Raw genomic sequence first — 15,820 nt, 5'->3', positions numbered from 1 at the left:
GATGTCTTTAGCCCCAAAACATCCAAACCAAAATATTATTATAATGGCCATGCACACATATCTACAGCATCTAAATGATGACCGGCATTCATGGCCTGCTAAGAAAGGAGAGTCTCTAAGACCAAATGAAATCCTCTTACGATATGGCTCATCTGGGCTGTAGTGGATTTACCCTTCCGCTCTACATTACACCAGGGACTAGCAGAGGAGAGATTATACTACACAGACCTAAAGCTCGGCCACATCAAACACATGTAGTACTCTCTGAGGGGAGGGGAGGGCCGATCAAAGAACAGGAGGATAGGCCCGGATCCCAAACAAACAGACAACAGGACAATCAGGACTAGGTCTCTACTGCTGTTCAGTATCGAAGGGAACAGAATTGTACCTAGATAATGTATAAAATACACTGAGTGTAAAAAACATTTTAAAAACTAAACATCCATGACATAGACTGACCATGTGAATCCAGGTGAAAGCTATGATCCCTTAATGATGTCACTTAAATCCACTTCAAAGCAGTGTAGATGAAGGGGAGGAGACAGGTTATAGAAAGATTTTTAAGCCTTGAAACAATTGAGAAATGGATTGTGTATGTGTGCCATTCAGAGGGTGAATGGGTAAGACAAAAGATGTAAGTGCCTTTGAACGGGGAATGGTAGTAGGTGCCAGGCGCACCGGTTTGAGTGTGTCAAGAACTGCAACGCTGCTGGGTGTTTCACGCTCAACAGTTTCCTGTGCGTATCAAGAATGGTCCACCACCCAAAGGACATCCAGACAACTTGACACAACTGCGGGAAGTACTGGAGCCAACATGGGCCAGCATGCCTGTGGAACATTTCGACACCTTGTAGAGCCCATACCCGACAAATTGAGTCTGTTCTGAGGGCAAAAGGGGGTGCAACTACATTTTAGGATGGTGTTCCTAATGTTTTGTACACTCAGCGTACATATACACTACTGTTCAAAAGTTTGGGGTCACTTAGAAATGTCCTTGTTTTTAAAAGAAAAACACATTTTTTGTCTATTAAAATAACATCAACTTGATCAGAAATACAGTGCAGACATTGTTGATGTTGTAAATGACTATTGTAGCTGGAAACAGCTGATTTTTTATGGAATATCTACATAGGCTTACAGAAGCCCATTATCAGCAACCATCACTCCTGTGTTCCAATGGCACGTTGTGTTAGCTTATCCAAGTTTATCATTTTAAAAGGCTAATTGATCATTAGAAAACCCTTTTGCAATTATGTTAGCACAGCTGAAAACTGTTGTTCTCATTAAAGAAACAATAAAACTGGCCTTCTTTGGAATAGTTGAGTATCTGGAGCATCAGCATTTGTGGGTACGATTACAGGCTCAAAATGGCCMAAAACAAAGTACTTTCTTCTGAAACTTGTCAGTCTATGCTTGTTCCGAGAAATGAAGGCTATTCCATGCGAGAAATTGCCAAGAAACTGAAGATCTCGTACAACGCTGTGTACTACTCCCTTTACAGAACAGTGCAAACTGGCTCTAACCAGAATAGAAAGAGGAGTGGGAGGCCCCAGTGCACAACTGAGCAAGAGGACAAGTACATTAGAGTGTCTAGTTTGAGAAACAGACGCCTCACAAGTCCTCAACTGGCAGCTTCATTAAATAGTACCCGCAAAACACCAGTCTCAACATCAACAGTGAAGAGGCGACTCCGAGATGCTGGCCTTCTAGGCAGAGTTGCAAAGAAAAAGACATATCTCAGACTGGCCAATAAAAATAAAAGATTAAGATGGGCAAAAGAACAGACACTGGACAGAGGAACTCTCCCTAAAAGACCAGCAAAAATAGAAAAGTGAGGTGTAACTTTGCATTGGGACTTTTGGTGTGTATACTAATGCAAATCCATATGTTACATCTGGGTATGTTTATGCTACCTACCCTTTAATTAATAAGCCATGGGAGTAACGCCCCTTCTCACACATGTCCCCAAAAGGGAATAGGAGGCACCTGGCATAGGAGTTCCAGCTTTCTGGCCTTCAATCTCTTGCCCTCTTCTCACTAATGAGGGCTGGACAGCACCGGTAGGCACAGGCACACAACACAGACACTAATCTAAGCATGGGAACATCACAGGGCTGATTCATGCCACCTGCGTCCCAATTACACTTCTCATCTGCAGACAAGGCAGGCATCACTTTGGACTGCCTGATGTGTTGAAGAAAGGAAACAGGGATGGGTGTGCGTCATTTACAGCTTCTCATCTGTGATAGGCAATGGGTTAGTAGCCCCTTGCAGATGGCACCCTGAGGGGTGGCCATTCTGTCTCCAGCTGGGTTGGTCTTAATCCGAGCGCAATTACACACAACACACAGTGACCCAGACATACACAGTAACAAACATGCGCAGTGACACACACGCACCGACACACATAAACACATTCACACAGGGAAACAAACACACATACACAGTGACACACACTTCAAAAGAACCATGTTTATCTATTTATAGTCCTCTTTTCAGGCTCTATTCATTTCCTTTCTTCAAAAGGACAAGATAAAGAGTTGACTGTCCCCACCCTTTCCCTCATGTTCCTCTCATCAACACCTGTCACAATCACCACTTACTGTTTGGCCATGCCCTACTTCCTTCCTGTCAACAGCCACTGCGGGTGATGTGTGTACGCTGTTATGTGTGTGTGTGCATGTGTGTATATGTACCCCTGGCACTGCGGTGTGTGTCGCAAACCTCTCTGTTGCACAGTTACTGGTGACACCAGGGTTGGGTTCAATTCTAAAAGGAATTACATTTCAATAATCAAAAAGAGTGCATTCATTTTCAAAGACTTCTCATACTGATAAGTAGAAGATTATATATATATATACAGTGGGTCAAAAAAGTATTTAGTCAGCCACCAATTGTGCAAGTTCTCCCACTTAAAAAGATGAGAGAGGCCTGTAATTTTCATCATATGTACACTTCAACTATGACAGACAAAATGAGAAAAAGAAATCCAGAAAATCACATTGTAGGATTTTTTATTAATTCATTTGCAAATTATGGTGGAAAATAAGTATTTGGTCACCGACAAACAAGCAAGATTTCTGGCTCTCACAGACCTGTAACTTCTTCTTTAAGAGGCTCCTCTGTCCTCCACTCGTACCTGTATTAATGGCACCTGTTTGAACTTGTTATCAGTATAAAAGACACCTGTCCACAACCTCAAACAGTCACACTCCAAACTCCACTATGGCCAAGACCAAAGAGCTGTCAAAGGACACCAGAAACAAAATTGTAGACCTGCACCAGGCTGGGAAGACTGAATCTGCAATAGGTAAGCAGCTTGGTTTGAAGAAATCAACTGTGGGAGCAATTATTAGGAAATGGAAGACATACAGACCACTGATAATCTCCTCGATCTGGGGCTCACGCAAGATCTCACCCGTGGGATCAAAATGATTACAAGAACGGTGAGCAAAATCCAGAATCACGCGGGGGGACCTAGTGAATGACCTGCAGAGAGCTGGCCAAGTAACAAAGCCTACCATCAGTAAACACTACGCCGCAGGGACTCAATCCTGCAGTGCAGACGTGTCCCCCTGCTTAACGCAGTACATGTCCAGGCCCGTCTGAAGTTTGCTAGAGAGCATTTGGATGATCCAGAAGAAGATTGGGAGAATGTCATATGGTCAGATGAAACCAAAATAGAACTTTTTGGTAAAAACTCAACTCGTCGTGTTTGGAGGACAAAGATTGCTGAGTTGCATCCAAAGAACACCATACTCCTGTGAAGCATGGGGGTGGAAACATCATGCTTTGGGCTGTTTTTCTGCAAAGGGACCAGGACGACTGATCCATGTAAGGACAGAATGAATGGGGCCATGTATCGTGAGATTTTGAGTGAAAACCTCCTTCCAACAGCAGGGCATTGAAGATGAAACGTGGCTGGGTCTTTCAGCATGACAATGATACCAAACCACCGCCCGGGCAACGAGGAGTGGCTTCATAAGAAGCATTTCAAGGTCCTGGAGTGGCCCAGCCAGTCTCCAGATCTCAACCCCATAGAAAATCTTTGGAGGGAGTTGAAAGTCCGTGTTGCCCAGCAACAGCCCCAAAACATCACTGCTCTAGAGGAGATCTGCATGGAGGAATGGGCCAAAATACCAGCAACAGTGTGTGAAAACCTTGTGAAGACTTACAGAAAACGTTTGACCTCTGTCATTGCCACAAAGGGTATATAAAAAGTATTGAGATATAACATTTTGTTATTCCAAAATCTTTTTTCCACCATAATTTGCAAACAATTCATTAAAAATCCTACAATGTGATTTTCTGGAATTTTTTTTCTCATTTTGTCTGTCATAGTTGAAGTGTACATATGATGAAAATTACAGGCCTCTCTCATCTTTTTAAGTGGGAGAACTTGCACAATTGGTGGCTGACTAAATATCTTTTTGCCCCACTGTATAAACTCAGCAAAAAAAAGAAACATCCTCTCATTGTCAACTGCGTTTATTTCAGCAAACTTAACATGTGTAAATATTTGTATGAAATACAAGATTCAACAACTGAGACATAAACTGAACAAGTTCCACAGACATGTGACGAACAGAAATGGAATGATGTGTCACTGAAAAAAACAGGGGGGGCAAAAGCAAAAGTAAAAGTAACAGTCAGTATCTKGTGTGGCCACCAGCWGCATTAAGTACTGCWGTGCATCTCCTCCTCATGGACTGCACCAGATTTGCCAGTTCTTGCTGTGAGATGTTACCCCACTCTTCCACCAAGCACCTGCAAGTTCCCGGACATTTCTGGGGGGAATGGCCCTAGCCCTCACCCTCCGATCCAACAGTTCCCAGACGTGTTCAATGGGACTGAGATACGGGCTCTTCGCTGGCCATGGCAGAACACTGACATTCCTGTCTTGCAGGAAATCACGCACAGAACGAGTAGTATGGCTGGTGGCATTGTCATGATAGAGGGTCATGTCAGGATGAGCCTGCAGGAAGGGTACCACATGAGGGAGGAGGATGTCTTCCCTGTAACGCACAGCGTTGAGATTGCCTGCAATGACAACAAGCTCAGTCCGATGATGCTGTGACACACCGCCCCAGACCATGACGGACCCTCCACTTCCAAATCGATCCCGCTCCAGAGTACAAGCCTCGGTGTAACAGTCATTCCTTCGACGATAAATGCGAATCCGACCATCACCCCTGGTGAGACAAAACCGCGACTCGTCAGGGAAGAGCACTTTTTTCCAGTCCTGTTTGGTCCAGCGAAGGTGGGTTTGTGCCCATAGGCGACGTTGTTGCCGGTGATGTCTGGTGAGAACCTGCTTTACAACATGCCTACAAGCCCTCAGTCCAGCCTCTCTCAGCCTATTACACTGACGGAGGGATTGTGCGTTCCTGGTGTAACTCGGGCAGTTGTTGTTGCCATCCTGTACCTGTCCCGCAGGTGTGATGTTCGGATGTACCGATCCTGTGGGATCCGTGTTGTTACACGTGGTCTGACACTGCGAGGACGATCAGCTGTCCGTCCTGTCTCCCTGTAGCGCTATCTTAGGCGTCTCACAGAACGGACATTGCAATTTATTTCCCTGGCCACATCTGCAGTCCTCATGCCCCCTTGCAGCATGCTTAAGGCACGTTCACGCAGATGAGCAGGGACCATGGGCATCTTTCTTTTGGTGTTTTTCAGAGTCAGTAGAAAGGCCTCTTTAAGTGTCCTAAGTTTTCATAACTGAAACCTTAATTGCCTCCGTCTGTAAGCTGTTAGTGTCTTAACGACCGTTCCACAGGTGCATGTTCATTCATTGTTTATGGTTCATTGAACAAGCATGGGAAACAGTGTTTAAACCTTTACAAAGGAAGATCTGGGAAGTTATTTGGATTTTTACCAATTATCTTTGAAAGACAGGGTCCTGAAAAATGGACGTTTCTTTTTTTGCTGAGTTTATTAACAGTGGGTAGAACAAGTATTGGATACACTGCCGATTTTGCAGGTTTTGCAAATGAATTACTTAAAAATCATACAAAGTGATTTTCTGGATTTTTGTTTTAGATTCCGTCTCTCACAGTTGAAGTGTACCTATGATAACAATTACAGACCTCTACATGCTTTGTAAGTAGGAAAACCTGCAAAATCGGCAGTGTATCAAATACTTGTTCACCCCACTGTATATAAACTCAGCAAAAAAAAAGAAACAGCCCTTTTTCAGGCAAGCAACAAAAAAACTCCCATGATTGAAATTGAAGTCAGTCAATCTCAGATCAATTGTCTGGGGCCAAGTTAACCTCCCCTTTCATGTAAGAAAGCCATGACCATCATGCTTTTAGGGAAAGAGGATAATTTTGTACATGTATTAAACTGCGAGTTTGACCAATTCCATTCCTCTTGTTTTGGGGGTCCGGGGTCCTCCCCAGGATAATTTTCATGAAAAGTACTGAGAAGGACATTCTACTCCAAAATGTATGAAAATAAAATGCTGCTGACACCATCTAAAACATAATTTCAACCTCCAGAAATGGGCCCAATAACATATTGGTAAAAATGATGTACAMATGATTTTAACATATTAGACCATGCATATAACCTATGCATGGTCTATATTATCAGATGTGCTATTAGCAATAAGCATTATCACCTGTAGCCCAACTGATGCAGCATAGTGGCTATAAAACAGAAATGCTTGTGTCTGTATTAAGATATGTCATCTCCAAACCAGCCCCCTACACTGATCTCAAAAACGACCTCTCCAGAATCCATATGTCGGATATCCGTGGCAGTGACGGAGAACTTTAACCCCTGGTGTTGACACACTGATAATGATTCTGCTGTTTGAATGTTAAATTCCTGTTAAAATGTATTAGTTTGAGGAACATTAACGCTTGAAACGCCACGGCACCACAAAGCAGGGTTTGACTTGAACTACTCTTCTCCCTGTGGTGATGAGGCAGGCTGTGGATGTAGATTTAATTCCCTGACATCATCAGCGTTTCAGATGATAGTTAGTCAGTCTGGTGATTCTCCTGGCTGAGTTCTTTATTCAGATTGATCTCATTAGATAGATATCTGCTGATGTCTGGGCTGGCTCTGTGTTGGTGTGTGTGTCAGCAGTCCGCCACCCAGAGATAGGCATCAGCTGGCTTCCCACTTTAGAACACTCATGCTCCCAGCATGATTTGTCCCTTGTCCAATTTACAATACCATGCTGCCGACTTACATCAAATACAACAAAGTCGTCTTACAGCATTGGCCAAAACTGTATGAGAAATGTTTTTTGTTGTTCTTATTCAGAAAACCCCCGTATTTCTCAACAACTCCAAATGGACGTCATTCATCACTAGCAATGAGAATGTGCGTAGGCCTACATGTGCTGTTCACAGAGTACCAAATGAGTATTGAATGGAGGAGAAAGACTGTTTTGAGTGTGCAGAGAGATGACAAACACCACGCACGCACGCACGCACGATACGCACGCACGCACACACACATGCCGGAAGCACCATTATCATCCCCAACCCTTCCCTCACCCCTCAGACTAGAAACAGGACCAGTCGATTGATCTCTGTCCTGTCCCCCGAGGCCCCTAGATTCTCCACAGGGTACCAACACAGAACACACACGCTCTAACTCGTTTTAGACACCTCCCCGCCCTCACCCAAATAGCCCTCATTAGCGTCTCACAGCACCATAGCTCTCTCCCTCAATCCCTCCCGCTATCCCCCYTCTCCTCTTTCTCCCACTCAGCCACAAGGGGCTTGTCAAATGCTCCAGAGCAAGGTCTTCCCAAACTGGGGTACGCGCAATGCCGTYGGGGGAACGCCAAATAAAAATGAGATTCACATTTTTAAACATTTTTTTATATTTTTTTATTTACATTTTCAAACGGTCCATTTATAATTTCCAACGGGGCTATACATTTGGGTGAGTTTTTCCCCCCTCGCCTGAGTAGCCTAGTTTCACTGCCAAAAATAAAATTAAACCATCTAGTGTTCAGCGAAATAACAACACAATGTCAAATACAGGTAGCCTAGTCAAAYAATTAACATCCAATCTGTTAATCTCTCGCAGGAATTGCACTAACGGTCCGTACGTAGCCAAACGTAGCTGCTGCTCATTCCGTTTGCTAGAAAATTGATAAATGGTTAATAAAAGTAAGGCCCRCATGTTGTTGTTAGCCCAGCTAGCATGGACACGAACAGTTGTGAATCTGATGCAGCCGAAGAGCTACTGCCCCCTTACCCAGGAAAGCACCGAACAACAGACACAGACGTTGGACCATCGAAGAGGCGCAAATATGATGAGAACTACATTGATTTGGGGTTCACTTATACTGGGAGTAGTGCTTTTCCTCAGCCGCAGTGTGTTATATGTGCAAAAGTACTATCTCACAACTCGATCAAACCTTCACTCTTGCACAGACATTTAGAAATAAAACATGCCAATTTGAAAAATACGCTACGGGAGTTTTTTGAGCGAGATGTAAGATGACTTTCGAGTATTAAGACATGTATAAAAGCAACAGATACCATTAATAAGAAGGGGCTAGAAAAGTCTTATATGGTGAGCTACTAAGTGGCTAGGACAGGCAAGCCCCATACTATTGTGGAGGACTTAATTCTTTCTGCTGCCACGGATATGGCTGGGACAATGCTGGGGGAAAAGGCCAAAAAACTATACAGACAATGCCTTCATCAAACAACACTGTTTCATAATGCATCAGTGACATGGCAAGAGATGTTTTGAAACATTTACTGCTTYGCATAAGGTGCTGGTATATGTCCGTTACGTTTATGGGAGGTCAATTAAGGAAGACATCCTCTTCTGCAAACCACTGGAAACCAGGACAACAGGAGAGGATATTTTTAAAGTACTGGACAGCGTTGTGACATCAAATGGACTTTGGTAGTCAAGATGTGTTGGTATCTGTACTGATGGCGCAAAAGCCATGACAGGGAGACATAGAGGAGTGGCAATGCGCGTGCATCACTTGGGTACACTGCAGCATCCATTTAGAGGCTCTTGCTGCCAAGGGAATACCTGACAGCTTGAAAGACGTTTTGGACACTACAGTGAAAATGGATAACTTTGTTAAAGCAAGTCCCCTGAACTCTCGTGTATTTTCTGCACTATGCAATGATATGGGCAGCGACCATGTAACACTTTTACAACATACAGAAGTGTGCTGGTTATCAAGGGGCAAAGTATTGACACGTTTTTTTTTAAATTAAGAGACGAGCTTAATGTTTCCTTTACTGACCATAATTATCACTTGTCTGACCGCTTGCATTATGACGAGTTTCTCACATGACTGGCCTATCTGGGTGATGTTTTTTCTCGCCTGAATGATCTGAATCTAGGATTAMAGGGACTCTCCGCAACTATATTCAATGTKAGGGACCAAATTGAGKCTATGATTAAGAAGTTGGAGCTCTTCTCTGTCTGCATTAACAAGGACAACACACAGGTCTTTCCATCATTGTATGATTGTTTGTGTGCAAATGAACTCAAGCTTAYGGACAATGTCAAATGTGATACAGCAAAGCACCTGAGAGAGTTGAGTGCGCAATTACGCAGGTACATTCCCGAAACGGATGACACAAACAAATGGATTCGTTATCCCTTTCATGCCCTGCCTCCAGTCCACATACCGATATCTGAACAAGAGAGCCTCATCGAAATTACAACAAGCAGTTCTGTGAAAATGTCATTTAAATCAGAAGCCACTGCCAGATTGGGCTGCGCTCAGAGTATCCTGCCTTGGCAAATCACGCTGTTAAGACACTGATGCCCTTTGCAACCACGTACCTATGTGAGAGTGGATTCTCGGCACTCACTAGCATGAAAACTAAATACAGGCACAGACTGTGCGGAAAAAGACAGAGACTCTGTCCAATACAACCCAACATTGCAGATGTATGTGCATCCTTTCAAGCACACCCTTCTCATTAACCAACATGTTTCAAGCAGACCACCATAGTCCCTGTGCCCAAGAACACAAAGGCAACCTGCCTAACTGACTACAGACCCGTAGCACTCACGTCCGTAGCCATGGAGTGCTTTGAAAGGTTGATAATGGCTCACATCAACACCATTATCCCAGAAACCCTAGACCCACTCCAATTTGCATACCGCCCAAACAGATCCACAGATGATGCAATCTCTATTACACTCCACACTGCCCTTTTACACCTGGACAAAAGGAACACTTATGTGAGAATGTTATTCATTGACTACAGCTCAGCGTTCAACACCACAGTACCCTCAAAGCTCATCACTAAGCCAAGGAACCCGGGACTAAACACCTCCCTCTACAACTGGATCCTGGACTTCCTAACGGGCCGCCCCCAGGTGGTGAGGGTAGGTAGCAACACATCTGCCACGCTGATCCTCAACACTGGAGCTCCCCAGGGGTGCGTGCTCAGTCCCCTCCTGTACTCCCTGTTCACCCATGACTGCATGGCCAGGCATGACTCCAACACCATCATTAAGTTTGCAGACGACAAAACAGTGGTAGGCCTGATCACCGACAACGACGAGACAGCCTATAGGGAGGAAGTCAGAGACCTGGCCGGGTGGTGCCAGAATAACAACCTATCCCTCAACGTAACCAAGACTAAGGAGATTATTGTGGACTACAGGAAAAGGAGGACCGAGSATGCCCCCATTCTCATCGACGGGGCTGTAGTGGAGCAGGTTGAGAGCTTCAAGTTCCTCAGTGTCCACATCAACAACAAACTAGAATGGTCCAAACACACCAAGACAGTCGTGAAGAGGGCACGACAAAGCCTATTCCCCCTCAGGAAACTAAAAAGATTTGGCATGGGTCCTCATATCCTCAAAAAGTTCTACAGCTGCACCATCAAGAGCATCCTGACTAGTTGCATCACTGGCTGKTACGGCAATTCCTCGGCCTCTGACCGCAAGGTACTACAGAGGGTAGTAAATACGGCCCAGTACATCACTGGGGCAAAGCTGCCTGCCATCCAGGACCTCTACACCAGGCGGTGTCAGAGGAAGGCCCAAAAAATTGTCAAAGACCCCAGCCACCCCAGTCATAGACTGTTCTCTCTACTACCGCATGGCAAGCGGTACCGGAGTGCCAAGTCTAGGACAAAAAGGCTTCTCAACAGTTTTTACCCCCAAGCCATAAGACTCCTGAACAGGTAATCAAATGGCTACCCGGACTATTTGCATTGTGTGCCCCCCCCCAACCCCTCTTTTTACGCTGCTGCTACTCTCTGTTCATCATATATGCATAGTCACTTTAACTATACATTCATGTACATTACTACCTCAATTGGGCCGACCAACCAGTGCTCCTGCACATTAGCTAACCAGGCTATCTGCATTGTGTCCCACCCACCACCCGCCAACCTCTCTTTCACGCTACTGCCTCTCTCTGTTCATCATATATGTACATACTACCTCAATCAGCCTGACTAACCGGTGTCTGTGTGTAACCTCGCTACTGTATATAGCCTGTCTTTTTACTGTTGTTTTATTTCTTTACCTACCTATTGTTCACCTAATACCTTTTTTGCACTATTGGTTAGAGCCTGGAAGTAAGCATTTCACTGTAAGGTACAATACCTGTTGTATTCAGCACACGTGACAAATAAACTTTGATTTGAGTTATTCACAATTTTTGATGAACGAATATGGTTTTATATGTAAGACGGCTAAGTAATGAGCAAAAATATTGATTATTATTATTTGTGCCCTGGTCCTATAAGAGCTCTTTGTCACTTCCCACGAGCCGGGTTGTGACAAAAACTCACACTCATTCTTATGTTTAATAAGTGTAAGCAGGCTTACAATGATGTCAAAAAACAACATTTGAGAGTGCGCTGACCCTGGTGCTAGAGGGAGTACGCAGCTGGAGGTTGAATGTTTGAAGGGGTACGGGACTATAAAAAGTTTGGGAACCACTGCTCCAGAGGATTGCTTCGACCTAGATTCAACACCCACCGCCTCGGATGCTAACAATGCTAAGTAGGTGCCAACACTAACAATGCTAGCTGTGAGGAATAACAAATCAAGTGGGAAATGGTAGCGCTCAGTGCTAACAATGCTACGTGTAACAACGCTAGCTGTGAGGTATAACAAAACAGAGCAGGTAATGATAGAGCAAAACACTAATGCATCACACAGGCAGCACACATCTGTTGAAAGGCCAAAGGAACATTTCATAATCGTAAGTAATGAAAGAAGAGATACTGTAGTTTTTTTTCAAAGGTTGGAAATACACAGAGTTCAAAAACTTGTTGCCGCATGTGTAGATGGGGTCTGTGTGTGTATGTTCAAATGTTTTACATCACAATGATTGGCTCTTCAGAAGCCTCAAATCCAACATCTCCATGTTTCCATGGTTACCTTCGGCACAGGTGCTGGTTTTTGTTTGTGTGTTGTTATTGACTAGTATTCATTCTGCTATGTTCCACTGCAGCTTTGACACACACAGCAGGGCTACCGGAGAGGAACCTTAGAGGAGACATGGCAGGGATGCCACCCAATCTGTCAATAACAGGTACATGGCAGGGATGCCACCCAATCTGTCAATAACAGGTACATGGCAGGGATGCCACCCAATCATGCAATAACAGGTACATGGCAGGGATGCCACCCAATCTGTCAATAACAGGTACAGTGCAGGGAATGCCACCCAATCTGTCATAACAGGTACATGGCAGGATGCCACCCAATCTGGTCAGATAACAGGTACATGGCAGGGATGCCACCCAATCTGTCAATAACAGGTACATGGCAGGGATGCCACCCAATCTGTCAATAACAGGTACATGGCAGGGTAGAATGCCACCCAATGTGGCAACCGCAGAAGGGATTATAGCCAGGGGGACTTTGAGGTGTCAGGTCGATTAATATTAACAGGACGTGTGTGTGTGTGTGTGTTCAAGGCCTTGGCTCTCAGCTAATACATTTGAGACGTCTGAGAGGTCAAGGGGTCAAGCCAGAGTCACACAACACAGACACTCTGACTCAGAGTTTATTGAGAGATAAAAAGARGCACAAGATGGAGGGAACGTTGGAACATAACTAACGAAATTACAATTAACGAAAATGTAAGCATAATCCAGTATAAACTAATGTATTGAATTTATTACACAAGCAAAACGGCAAAGTCATGTCTTAAGTATAAAACTAACAATGACTCAATAATCCATGCTTTCTGGGAATGCTATAAAGTCCAAAAGCTACGGGCAGAGTTAGTAAGTTGGTGTCAGAAGTATTACAGTGTCAATTTACTTTTATTCTGTCTGTCTGCATATTTCAAGACATGGCATACAAGGGTGCAGTGAGATACCCGATGGTATTCATCTTGAAAAARCGTATACTTAAAAACTGTCAACCAATCCTTGTTGTTAACACAATGGAAAGGTCAAAGCTTTATTATGTAATTGTCTAAGCAACGGACAGAATCAAAATGGTGCCGTTTTATGTCATGTGGCGGAGAGTGATGCGGGTGCTGGAGATGGGGAAGTGAGCAGGTGGGTCTGGACAGGGGTGATGTTGTGGATGTTTGTATGCTTCTGTATGTGTAGAGAAAAGTGTATGGCTCAGCTATGATTGAAGGATCCATAGCAACACTCAAAAACTGCTGTTGCTAGTGCGTGGGAAGRCTGGTTGAGGTGTTACGTTGTTAACGATACCAGTGTGTGTTGGCGTGTGGGGGTGGCACAAGGGGCAAAGAGAGACAAGGAGAAGGAGTGGAGGGGAGAGGGAGRGAGCAGAGTTTAAACCCTCTCTAAAGCACTTCATGTTCTCTTCATTTTTGCTCCAGGTTTTCAGAAGCACAAACCCAGTTTGAAGCCCCACAGATTGGGCTACAGCAGAATCTATCCAAAGCAGTAAAGTAACACAATATGCTCTGCYATTATGTAAATACCTACCTTGCTCATATGAAACTCCAACCGCCTCATATACCTCTCGATGGTTTTGATTTGCTGCAGACAGAAATAGAACAAGCTAGAGTTACATTGTGTTGTTGACAAGAGAAGATACTGTAAGTAAAATGGTGCATCCACGCCTTTAAGCTGTGACAGTAGTTAAAACAGAGGGTAACATGTTAGATGATCAAACATGTCACACTTTCAACYGAGAGCAGACTCATTTATGGTAATCTAATCCCCCTCTCTCTTTTCCTGGCAGAAAAATGATTCACACACACATCAAAGATCCATCCTCACTCAGGCAGACTGGTTAGGCCTGGTGCCTTCCACACAACTCACTCACCTTGTCAAGATCGTACAGGACTCCCTGGGGGAAAACACACACAGTAGATAGTGTTACTACTGCACAGCATATGAAGGAGCAGCTCACAACTATGCCATTAATGCAAAGCAGACTACAGTTGTCTGACAACAAAAGGAATATGAATTATTTTAAAACCGCTTCCTCCCATTGAGAGAAGCTGTCTTTGGTTAGAGGAGCAGCAATGTGTTTGCTGTCTGACTAGCGTAGTAGCTACTAGCTACAGAACTAGATGAGAGGGAGCTTAATCGCTCATTAGCACATGTGAGATGTCATGGAGAAGAAATAACATCATTAACAAATTGATTATTAGGCCAATTAGAATGAGAAGACGTGTAGCTAGCTACATTAGCAGTGTTACTCAACCCAGTCCACTGGGACCATCAGCCGTTTCACATATTTGATCTAACCCCAACACTGTAGCACACTTGATTCAAATAATCAAGGGCTTGATGATTAGTAGACTAGTTAAATCAGGTGTGCTAGTGTTGGGATAGAGCCAATAAGTGAAATGACAGGTTGGTCCCTGAGAACTGGGTTGAGAAGCACTACACTACAACAAGGGTATAGGGCATAGGGTCTCGGTGTTGATTTAGGACTGAGCCTACACTACAGTGGTGATGATGATGAGCTCACATCCTGTCTCACATCCTGTCTCACATCCTGTCTCACATCCTGTCTCACCAGTCTGGAGTTCCTCTTCATGTCCTTCATCAGAGCGGTGAGTTTATCCAGCTCAGTCTGGTATACCTCCAGATACTCACTGAGGGAGAGAGAGGACGGGAGACATAGAGAAGGAGGGGGAGAGAGAGGGAGGAGGGAAGAGGAGAGGGAAGGTGGAAGGAGGGATGGAGAAAGAGGGGGAAAGGGAGAAGAGGGAAGGAGAGGGGTGGAGGGAGAGGGAGGAAGAAGAGAGGAGTGGAGAGAGGGGAAGAAGAAAGTTGTAGGGAGGGATGGAGGGGGGAGAGAGAGGCCACAGCTTACAATAAAGCTCTCACATATCACCAGGTTATCATATGGGTCGTGTGTGTGTGCGTGCATGCCGTTTCTGTATGTGCACGTGTGCATGTCTGTACTCACTCCAGGCCTTGTTTGAGGGCCCCGTACACCTCCTCCACCCTCTTGGGCTGGGGCACTCTGGAGCCGCTGCTGGCCTTGTGCCCTGACAGATGGGGCTTCTTAGGCTTGGACGTGGGCTTCTTCTGCACCGCAGAGTTCCCCATGAACGAGTTACACCTGGACAAACACACAATTTGAAGGTTTTCTTTGGGTCCTCAACAGAAATGGTCACAAAGGTGGTCTTTCGGAGGTCAATACAGCAATTTTGACTCCTCAGTTCACAATACATAAGAGTTACGTACTGTAGTTTCTTCTTCATAAAACAGCTCAGAACTCACACACCTCACACACCAGAGACAATTTCATCACCTAGTGACAGTCCCCAAGGTAACCCCGCCCCAGTATAGTAGGCGGAGGGATATGAACTGTACTGGGGTCAGGGGCTAGTTCAAGGCAACCCCACCCCAGTGTAGTAGGCGGAGGGATATGAACTGTACTGGGGTCA

At 44.7% G+C, this 15,820-nt stretch overlaps 1 protein-coding gene across 4 annotated transcripts in view; it reads right to left on the bottom strand.

The window, feature by feature from the left end:
• The window catches only part of LOC111955725 (rho family-interacting cell polarization regulator 2), a 107,529-nt gene that overhangs the window by 33,001 nt on the left and 58,708 nt on the right, over positions 1-15,820 (bottom strand). For all 4 annotated transcript variants that reach the window (XM_023976019.2, XM_023976022.3, XM_023976020.2 and 1 more), the window contains exons 3-6: positions 15,337-15,492; positions 14,941-15,019; positions 14,239-14,262; positions 13,896-13,949 (exon numbers count right to left, since the gene is read on the bottom strand). In XM_023976019.2, the coding sequence (XP_023831787.1) occupies positions 13,896-13,949; positions 14,239-14,262; positions 14,941-15,019; positions 15,337-15,492 (313 nt within the window). The remainder of the gene's footprint in view (positions 1-13,895; positions 13,950-14,238; positions 14,263-14,940; positions 15,020-15,336; positions 15,493-15,820) is intronic.

Source organism: Salvelinus sp. IW2-2015, linkage group LG31 (genome assembly GCF_002910315.2).
Source record: "Salvelinus sp. IW2-2015 linkage group LG31, ASM291031v2, whole genome shotgun sequence".
Classification (NCBI taxonomy): Eukaryota; Metazoa; Chordata; class Actinopteri; order Salmoniformes; family Salmonidae; genus Salvelinus; species Salvelinus sp. IW2-2015.
The sequence above is the reverse complement of the archived record's forward strand: the minus strand, read 5'-3'. Positions and strand labels throughout refer to the sequence as shown.